Source organism: Apaloderma vittatum, unplaced genomic scaffold, assembly GCF_000703405.1.
Source record: "Apaloderma vittatum isolate BGI_N311 unplaced genomic scaffold, ASM70340v1 scaffold13975, whole genome shotgun sequence".
NCBI lineage: Eukaryota > Metazoa > Chordata > Aves > Trogoniformes > Trogonidae > Apaloderma > Apaloderma vittatum.
In genome coordinates, this window is record NW_009715606.1 from 17,022 (window position 1) to 27,812 (window position 10,791).

General features: G+C 50.7%; 1 protein-coding gene across 1 annotated transcript in view; it reads right to left on the bottom strand.

The window, feature by feature from the left end:
- Positions 1–5,602, bottom strand: part of TMEM72 (transmembrane protein 72) — a gene marked incomplete at its 3' end in the record, with an annotated part of 5,978 nt that extends 376 nt beyond the window's left edge. Inside the window, exons 1-5 of the mRNA XM_009869226.1 lie at positions 5,533–5,602; positions 1,505–1,571; positions 1,024–1,095; positions 226–365; positions 3–37 (exon numbers count right to left, since the gene is read on the bottom strand). Coding sequence (XP_009867528.1) covers positions 3–37; positions 226–365; positions 1,024–1,095; positions 1,505–1,571; positions 5,533–5,602 — 384 coding nt within the window. The remainder of the gene's footprint in view (positions 1–2; positions 38–225; positions 366–1,023; positions 1,096–1,504; positions 1,572–5,532) is intronic.
- Between the last annotated feature and the right edge of the window lie 5,189 nt (positions 5,603–10,791).

Sequence of the window (10,791 nt, forward strand, 5' to 3'; positions counted from 1 at the left end):
AGAAAGTAGCCCAGGGCGGTAAGCACCAGCATGGACCCTGGAGAGAAGGCCATGTTGGCTGAGGGCTGGGGCAAGGTGAAGAGCTCACCAAGCAGTGCTTGATCAAGCTAGCTTAGCACCGTCTGCAACCGGTCCAGCACCCCACACAACCCCACCCCCTGTCCCTCGACAGACCGTGCTCCTCTTCCATCTGTACTACTCCCCACCCCAGCATGGTCTCCTCACCAGGGATGGTGACATGCCAGACGAGGACGGGATGCAGGAAGCAAGCCACTGAGAGCAGTGTGTACCCTAGAAATTTCTGAAAGCTCCCCGGACGTCTAGCTCGCTTCCAGCAGGCCTGTGCCAGGGAGTCAGGCTTGTATCTGGGGAGACAAACAGAGGTCTTTGTGGGATGGGGCACCAAGCATATGACAAGAAGATTTGGACCTAATCATCACCCATCTAGATGTGCAGATCCTCACTCTGTTTTTCCGGGAAACCAGTGAGTTGGTTGGTGAATGTAAGCAAAGCTTGAGCCTCTCCCATGGGGAGAAGAGGCCAGGGTCTACCTCTGCCAGAGCTCGGCATTACCTGGAGTGAGGTGTTGCCTCTAATCTATCAAAATTTTGAGTTTATGCTAAAAGACAGCAGAAGTGCTCAGCCTCTGGGAAGTACGTATGGATTTTCTGCATTTTAATTTGAACTTCTGTGCTGTCTCTGGGAGGGAGCTGCAGTTCACCCTGGGGATCTAGCTTTTCCCTCAACCCCAATCCCTTGTAGGGTTTCTGTGTTAAGCAGGTGCTGTGAACTAGGGTTTGTTGTGCTGATGCTCAGGAAATTACGGCACAGCTTGGGTTAAAGCACAGGTTTAATTGGTTGCAGACATGGCCCCACTTACCTCCCCTCTGTCTGAGTGCACTTGCCATGGCATTAGCGGCAGGACCTTTGGTCAGGCACTTATATCTCAGTTAGTCTGTAAGGGGTAACTTGCCTTAGGGAGGTCCCACCAGGGCTGGAGAAGACTGGACAGGGTCTACTCACGTGAAGCACATCTCCAGGAACAAACTGATAAAGAAGAATCCTTCACAGACAGTAACTGCAACCCCTGAAAAACTGAAAGATAGAGTTGTTAAGGGGGCTGGCCTAGAGTTGAGTATACTCTCCAGGTGACAGAAGGGACACAGAGGGCCAGGATTTATTATCCAGTTCAAAACAGAATCTGTATACTGGGGTCTGAACACCCTCTGTTCAGTCAGTTCATGGAGGAGAGCTCAAAGCTCTTCTGTCCTCTGGGAGTCAGCTTGCAGCCAGTGTCACCTCTGGTCTGCCATAGGTGCAATAGGTGATACAGTAGTTGCAGAAATGGCTTACTTTTTCTAAAACATAAATACAAATATCTGAATTCACTAGACCTTCAGACACTGTTCCCTGCTGCTGTAGCAGTCTAGTCTCATGCTAATATGGTGAAGGGGTTGAATGTGTCATCCCTGCCAGCTCCGACTTCAAGGGCAAAAATACTCACAGCAGATAGAAAGCCAGGCTTTTGAACTGTCCTCGCTGCAGAGTTTCTACGCCCACACCGATCAGCACTAGAAAGACAAGGTAGGAAAGATGCTGACTGCAGGGTTGGTTCCCGACTCTGTGGTGCCCTACCAGCTCCCAGGATCAATGCCTCGGGTTCCCCAGGGTCTGGAGAGGCTGCTCCTCCCATGCTGTGCAGCACGTTAGGACTGCCAGCACCAGTGATTCATGCTGACACACCAACCCAGGGGGATCAGAGCTAAATGCTGGCCTTGACATACAGTCCAGAAACTCGTCCCAGCTGCATCCCTAGCACAGCAGCCTTACCACTGCGTGGGCTGGGGAGAGGTGCTCTGGGGATACCAGCTGGCCTTTGAAAGCTGGACGAGGTGAGGAGCAGTGTCCTCTGTCCCTTCCACCCACTGGCACATTGCTCCATCACAGCTGAGACAGGGAATTCCCTCCTGCTGTCCCATCCACTTCTGTCCCCTCACGATGTGGAGACCTCTCTGCCCAGGTTTCCTCAGTGCCTGCCAGCCTCACTGCCCCATCCTCCCTGCTTGCCCAGGCCTGCTGCAGCCAACATGTGGCTGCAGGGTAGCAGCAGGATGGGGAACCATGCCAGCTGCCTTCACAAAAGGCTGTAGCCATGGCATCAAGATCCTTTGCTAGCCAAACAGAAAAACATATAAAGTGAGCAGGCAGATTAAAACCAGTGAATGAATGTCCCCTCAGTGTCCTGGCCAGCACAGCACACTGGGGAGTCAGTTTAAAGGGGATGAAGAGTATTAGCAAGGCTAAAATCTTCCCTGGAGTGGCTGTTGGGGGCAAATAGCTTCAGGGGATGGAAAATTTCATTCTACATCCTTCAATTCCCCACAAGACTGTTTCCAAAATGGAGCAAAAACTAAGTGCCTTGCACCAGCTGCAGCAAGTGGATCAGGACACAGGCGGACTGTCAGGATGCGCAGGTGCCAGCAGTGTGGAGCTCAGGTCTCATGGCAAGGGCATCACTCTAGGAAGTCTATGCCTGATGTCTACATATCTCACTGAGCAGTCCCTGCTCATTCACTGGTGTTCAAGAATGTCATGTCTGGTCCTGGTTAGTGTATGCTGGCCAAGGCTTGAGGTGTTGGTTGGCTTCATTTCTCAGAGCTGTGGTTTGCCCCAGCTGAAGAAGGGTACCAGGCTCCCAAGCATGGGTGCAGACCAGTGTCCGTAAGGTCCACAAGGTGGATCTCTGCCTGAGCATGCAGCTCTCCCATCATCCTGGCCACGCAAACCCCACTGGGGTGCTGTGATCTTCCTTGTTTTCCCCTGTGTAACCTGCAGCATCTGGCCCCTGTCAGCCAGCGCAACACATGGGGTTCACGCACTACCCTCCTCTCCAGCCCCGGGCAGAGACACAGGGAAATCAGTCTCATCACAGGGCTGTGAAGCTGTGAGCTGTGTAATCCTACATGCAAAGTATTGTCTTTTGTTATCTCGTGACTGAGAACCCGTCTTTATAATCTTTCCTACAAATGTGGAGTTCATTCTTTCATTCATTAATTCATTCATTCATTCCCTGCAGCTGAATGCAGAATTCAACAGCTCAGCTGTTATGCTCAAGTCTCTGCTCTGGATGAGGAGGTTTCCTCATTTTGCACAGCTTCTGCTTTATCCACAAGGCTGTTTGGATGAAGAATCTGCAAGAAGTAAAGCAGTGTTTCCAAGGTGTTTGTTTGGACTAGTTGCTGCCCTGATTTGGATCTTATCCAAACCATGTGGCTAAAGGCACATGATTAGGAATTAAATGGTTGAAAGCATGAGAATTAAGAAATAAGTAAGGACTCTCTCCTAGATGCAGAAATCACAAGGCCTAAAATCTTTGCACTGCAAAGATGCCCCAAACATGGTACCAAATCATGAGGCTCTTTGATCACTATTAGCTACCTTGCCACGAAGGCAGGGCTGTCTGATTTCTTGTACATAAGAAAACCTGTAGACCCACCATTGCAGACAGTCATTACTCTCCAAGATCCTGGGGGAAGGAGAGGTTTATACTATGTGGGCAGCATTCTGTATTTGCAAGCAGCTTATGGAGCTGGCCAGGCCTTCTCAGAATCAATTAATGAGGCTGATGCACTCTCCCTTTCATTATTTTTTTTCAAACAAAACCCATGGGATTCTCTTCTGCATGTTTTCCATTTCATGCAAAAACCTCACACACCTCATTCGGCACTAAACACTGCATCAAGCTGTTTTCTTACTCCATTGAGACATACAGAATAATAAAACACTGGCACCTCTCATTCTTTACTGGCCTTTTGGGAAAGTCGAGTGATACCAGGAACCTATCAGAGTTACAGAAAAGCAGAGAGATTGGTTGTATAGCTGTCTATGCTCTGTGATGCTCAGCAGAGAGAGACAAATACACTGCTCACTTCTAAAAGTACTACAGAAAGAGGTGCAGACCTCTTTCTGCAAAATAATAAAAAGAAAAAAAATCAGGAGAGATTATATTCAATTAAGACGCTTCCAAATTATAAGCTACTTTCAATTCTGCTTTTCCAGCTTTAGTTTTCCCATGGCAACAAGCTCATGTTTTCTCCCAGGAAGGTTTGTATGAGTTTCCTTGGAACTTTAAGAGAGAATGTGACCAGCATGGGGCTCATGTGGGCCTGAGGGGGATTGTGATGGGGAAAGGACAGTAAGACATTTGCATTTGCTGGTTAAAGCTGTGTCCCAGCCCCTGACTGTTGTAGTCTCATCATGATGTGCGCTTATCTACTGAGAGTTTGTATAAACTCAGAGACTCAAATCTCTCTCTGTTATCAGTCATTTAAAGCGCATTCCAGAGCACAGCCTCCAGCCTCCCAGATGGGCTTTCGATGTCCTTAGGGACCTGTGCTCTCTTCAGCTGACTTGTGGGCTTTCTACTTTGCCCCTGACCTGAGCAAAATGTCTCTCATGGCTGTCTGCAGTTGACAAAGGAAATGCGGAGGCAGGAGGGCTGACTGTGACCTACTCTGCAGCGTCTGAATCTGAAATCCCTAGGGGTCTGACACAGGAACCACAGGCACTGACTCGTCACCTCTCACCAGGAACCTCTGGTTCACACCTCCAGCCTTTAGGTAAATCAGGCATTTTGATCTTTGCTTTACAGATGGGGAAACTGAGGCAGAGAGCACTGTCTGTCCTATCCTGTAAACAGTGAGTCAGCAGCAGTGCCAGGGTGAACCCCTGTCCTCTGCCTTAGCTGTTTCCCCAGATCCCACCTGGAGATCCCCCATATAAGAGGGTTATTTACCACAGTTCAGTCTTTCTGGGTGAGGCACTGTGCCTAAGATATCTGGCTTAAAAGACTTGCATTTCACCTAAAACCAAGCACTTGGATGTGTCACCAAACCCAAAGGACACTGGTCCCAGGCAGCCCCTGGCAGCGGGTGAGAAAGTGCAACTAGCCAGATGGGTGAATTTATGGTGTTTGTACTGCAGCTATAACCTGAACTGCTTCCTGGGCCTGCTCCCTGACGGGTTGCTAGAGAGGCAGAGCAGCACTTTGGCAGTAACTGTGCCGCAATAGCTGGGACCTCTCCATCCTGCCTGGCACAGAACATCTCACTGTGCACAGCACAAGGAACTCCTCCTTCTTTTTCACATCCCACAGAGCAGCCTGGCAGTTTACACAGCCATGAGTATTTTGCTTTTCAATCTCATTCACATCTTGCCTCTGCTCATGTCTATTTTACGAGAACATAATTTTGTTTTCTTTTCCATTTGTGCTTTAGCTTGTCCTCTGCCGTACTGAATGCTGGGTCTTCCTTTCTGATGTCTCACTGTACCTCCCACAGCATTTGCAAAGACCCTGGCCAGGGATCCAGCACTCCCCCTCCCTCGGTCCAAAAGCAAAAGTGAACAAGTTTCCTGTTCCCCCTCACAGGATAAAGCAGTGGCTGCACCTGGCCAAAGGCAAGGAGACAGCTCAGGGGTCCCACCATCCACTCAGTGCCTTTTTTGTGCCAAAGAAAAAGAGCTCGCTCTTACCTGCTGCAGTGGAGATGCCCAGCAATCGGCAGGTGTACTCCAGAACACTCCAAAACACTTTGCGCCGCATGGTGAAGAGATGAAGACTGCGGTGCAGAACCGCAGAACAGCTCCTCTTCAGAGCTCCCACCTCAGGCGCAGCCCAGCAGCTCCCAGCCACAGGCAGAGCCTCCTGCGCCCAGGACCAAGTGACCTTCCTGAAGGAAAGGGCAGTGCCTGCAGGACTGGCCACCTCCACCAGGGCCTCCCAGGGGAGGGTGATCGGAGAGTGAGCTGCCTCCACCGAACCGGTCAGCACTGCTTCCCCCTGCTCCCGCCAGGGCTGCGGAGACTTGGCCTTTTCCAGCTTGCTTGCTGCTTGCTCATGGCCCAGTGGTGATTAATGATTGGTAAGGGGGGGGTGCGGCTTTGGGAGCATTTGCACCCAGGGTACACAGCCTTTCCAGCTCCCGAGGAGGAGGCTCTGGAAGCCCAAGCTGATTAAGCGCATGTGAAGTCATTAGTGCTGTGCAGATCCCAGCAGGTTAACCATTTGTGAGGATGATGATATTTGCTCTTGGAGAGAGTGCAGCAGAGTTTTGGCAAGTTGTGAGGCTCCTGGGGCAACCCAGCCCCCTGCCTCCTGCAGCTGAGCCCCCCACCATGGCTGCTGCTCACCGTGACGGTTTTGCCAGACTCTAACCAGTATGGCTCAGGCAGTGTCTGGCCTGATGTGCAGCCACAGGAACAAGTTGATCAGATCTGTTCCCAAGGGCCCTACAGACCAGGCTCACCATAACAGGGCAGATGAGTTTTCCTCTTCTTGGGAACCTCAGTGAAACGTATTTCTGTGTTGTAGTCACCAGAGTAATTGGAATGGCCCCAGGGTTGCACAAGTATCCTGACACGTGGAGCGGGGTGCATAGGTACCCTGACCTTTTCATGCTGGATTTTGTAGACAGCCTGGGAGTTCTCTACGGGACACACCACCTCTGGAGAGGGGCAGCCCTTGGCACTTCTGAAGGCCAAGATGGGACAGCGCTGGCCTGCTCTAGATCCCAGCCCCACACTCCTCCATGCTTGAACATGGTGCATCTCACTGGGGGTCACTGATTCGATCCCCAACTGCTGCTGGCTGATGGAAGAGGCTGTGTCGGCAGCACCACCGAGTCACTGCAGTCCTGACACAGAGGACATGTGAGCAACAGCACAGTCCCGGCGGGCAGCAGGGACGTCTGGTGCCTGTGGGGCCATGGGTTCACAGGTCAGTGAGCTCACCTTGTGCCACAGGCAGCACCGGGTGAGTCAGTGAAGCCCCTGCCCCTCACTGCACTGGCTGTGAAGCCGGCAGCAGTGCGGACAAGGGACTGGGTGAATCACGCTCAGCTCACACATAGGCAGCAGTGCGGAGAAGCAGCAACTGGCTGAGCTTGTCTTCCATGATCCCTTCTCACCTGCCTGAGATCACAAAGCTGAATGTGTTGTACTGATGTGTCCTAGGGGTAGGCAACTTGGTCCAAGGGCATAGTGACAGCTTTTCTTCCACAGTACCTTGATCTGTACTTCAGAGTGGGATTTTCCCAGGACAGCCAAATATCTGAGCTCATAAAACGGGTCCATAATTCCTGTAAACAACTGCAGATAGTGTTTTTCTGAGCACTTAGAAGGTGGTAAGTGACAGGGATTTTGCAGCAGGCAATGCTAACAACGTTTGAGGGCAGAGCACATTTTCCATGTGAAAAATGGAAAAGTCCCCTGGAGAAGGGCTTCCAGAGCATCCTGAGGGGCAGAGCTGAAAGGTGCAGTCCCTAAATGTGTCTTTGCCTTGCAGCACTGGCACTGCCTTTGCATCTTCCTGTTTCATCTTGTCCTCCCACACCACCATGAGTGTTTGAAAGAACTACTGGGTTTCCACAACTGATGATTCAGCAATGTGTCAAAACTTCCTTTTCAAGAAGCAAACAGGGGCACATCAGTGGGGAAGGTCACACGAAGGCTGAGGAAGAGCCCAGGAGCAGCACCCCACCGCCCTGCCCGCTGTGGCTGAGCACTGCCTGGGTGTTCCTCATGCCCTGTCCCAGTGCATCACTGCATGCTCCAGGAACGCCCTCTGCTTCCAGAAATCACCAAACTGGCTTAAGAGCCCCGAGGTTGTGCAAATAGTCTGGATGCTTTTTTTTCCTTGCTGTCTTGCTTTTTTAACATTGATGTATTGAATTTCAGGTGTTTATTTAGAAACATGGAAGCTAGAAAACTACTTAAAAAGCAAACAGATGATAAGAAGACATTTCAGTATCACTTCGAGCCATGAGCTTAGGCTTGAAGAAAAGCACAAACACCACAGTGGAATCCTGAGCACTGTCAATACCCATTGTTCAGCAGCACCCAGCACCTCTCAGTGCAGCAAGCCGCTGCCTCCTCCAGTGGTGGGGGTCCTCATTGCCAACATGGGCAATGCAGTGTGCTGGGCTGATACTTTGGAGCTATTATTAAACTGCACTGAGCTCTTAGCCAGAAACTGAATGACATTTTCTAAGTGCCCTTGATGGCAACGTTTCCTTTATGGGAGAGCAACAAGCCCCAGGGTTTAAAATAAATGTAAATTTATGGGTGGTGGTGGTGATGGAGGAACAGAATCTACTTGGGAAAGGCAGATTAACAATTTAAACCTCCTGTCTCCCTCCCATGTTCACTTAGCTATTTCCCAACCTCTGTCCTCTGAGTGGGCCTGCAGAGGGTCTTTGTTCCCAGTCTGGGAGACCCTTAGCCTGGGGTAAATATACGTCTTCTCCACTCACTGTTTATCAATGCACTAGTTCCTCTCTCACTCCAGTGCCCAGGACAGGAGCATGAAGTGAGCAGAACAGGTATCCTCAGCCTGTTTCGTAATGACAGTCCTTTAGCAGCTCCTTCTTTCCGTCTAGGAAAGTTTTGGCTAGTACTCCTACAAAGTAACTTTACATGAATCGGGCTTTTATTGGTAGAGGGGTCCCTTCTCATTCTGCATCTGTTCAAGTGGGTAGATGATACCCTCAATGTGAGTACATTTTGATGAGGTTTTTAGGAATGAGTTTGTGCAGTCAGAAGAGGACTGAAAACTTATGCCTTTAGAGGGATTTAATAGCCTGTAACCAATACTGCCAAACCTATGCACTAGCACAGCTTATTCTGGGACACATAATCACAGTGGTCTCTACTGCACATTAAGCCACTTCTCTTGCACAGAGGCTTGCCATTTGCACTTTGGCTGCCAGCCAGGATTCACATTCACAGGCTGCTTCCAGTGATATATGGGTTGATTTGAGAGGATTTTATTTCAGTGTTAGCATTTCATGGTGATGTTGTGCCTCATCTTCATCTCTCCCTCCTCACACTTTACTCATGTCATTTTGCTGTGGCACAGCTACTGTGGTCATTCTTCCCTGACCAAGGCCACAGTGCAGCATCTGTGCTGAGCAGCTGCCCTTGGAAGGCTGTGGGGGCGCAGCACACACCTCTTGCTTTGCATCTACACAAGGGCGATGCTGCAAGAGCACTGCTGTGAGCAGAGATTCCTGTCTCGGGGTGTAGGGTACCACAAGCTGTGCTCTGGCACAAACTGTGGGAACATGCTTGACTTAGCTATTCTCACTCACTGCCCATCATGTAAAAGCAGTTCCCAAACTGCCTTGCACAATGCTCTAGATATTTGTTTCTGCTATTTCCCCCTCTCTTTTCTTTGAGCCCTCAGCTATTAGCATCATGTCCAGCAGCCTTGTTTGGCAGCCTTGGTCCCCTCCCTGAGCAGTAACAGTGGAGGTGAGATGTCCTTCCACCAAAGTGTCCGTCTGATACAGACTGACACCAATCTCTGCCTTGGCAGCCAAGGTACAGGAAGCCAGCAGGCAGCTGCCCAGAGCCTTTGCAGTGGTGCCAAGTGCTACTTCCCTGTGCCCTCCTTTCGTCAGGTCACCTGGCACGGAGAGGAAACGGATTTTCATGGCGGCTGGCGGATGGTAGATGGACCCAATTCGTTGGAAGCACCAATGAATTGCAGCTGTGAGTTCATTAAGTGCAAACACCTCCTTGCAGTTAGCAGTTTTGCTTTGCCTTTTACCACCAGTGGTCCACAGTTTCCGAACCAGTCTGAATGATCTGAGAGCATCCTGAGGTGAGCTTGGCAGACCTCTCTCCCCTGGCCTGAAGCCACAAAAACAGAAGAGCTAAAGACAAAATCGTATGTGTGCTCCCGCATCCTTTGCTGTAGCCACTAAACCATGCCCTCTGGAGCATCCAAACCCGGGTCAGCGCTGCAAGCCATGCTGGGGATGCCCGGCAGGGGACAGCAGGATCCCACTGCTGCATCGCCACCCCTGCAAAGGAAGGCTGTAGCCGGCGCTCTGTAAGGCGGTGATAAAAGAGCACCATAAAGTTTTACCATCTGAACAAGAAGACTGTGACAGATGCCACATGGATTTGAAGGGGGCTGGGGAGAGCCCAGAGCCGCAGCGAACATTAGTCAATAACTGGCCTGTTTTGCTTTATGCTCTGTGATTCAACATGAGTTCGACATGCTGCTGAACGCTTGCCCGTGGCTCCAGGAACTTCTCACCCCACCAGGGAGAGGAACAAGGCTCAGCAATATACTGCCCCAATTGGGCTCCATCGAGACATCCTGTTCCAGAGGCTTTTGGTGGCACAGCACCAATGCTGTGGGCTAAGCCAGCAAGGACGATGAGATGGAGGGGCTGGTGATAGCCTCTCCCAGGGACCTTCTCACCACCTGCACAGATGGAGAGGCACTGCATTTCTCCAGGGGCCAGGCCTGGCATTTGCATAGGTTGTACTCTGTGCCTGGCAATGGCTGGAGGGTGTTGCTTTCATCTAGGCATCCAGTGTTAACAAAGTTAAATCACACTGTGGTGTAGGATGTCGAGTGCTGCCAGGAGAAGGGGACAGAGATTGATGCCTCTATGGCAAAGGCAATCTTAAACAGAAGTTGGATGTGGGAACACTTCTGACTTACTTGTGGGGATCTGACAGACCTCTACAGCACATATATCACCCTCCAGTGGATGAGGGCCTAGGGTCCAAGTAGACTGTGCCTCTGAATTGCTGGTGATTCCTACTTTTCTTGTGAAACCTGCAAGTTTCCTCCTCCCTGACCCCAGGCTAATTCCCCCTGCTCGGAAGGGGACCTCCCAGCATGTCATCATAAACTTCCTTTCTATTTAGTCACCTCTTTGACACCAATCTTAGAGGCTTTCCAAAATGTGGACTAACACTGGCCCCCTGCGGCAG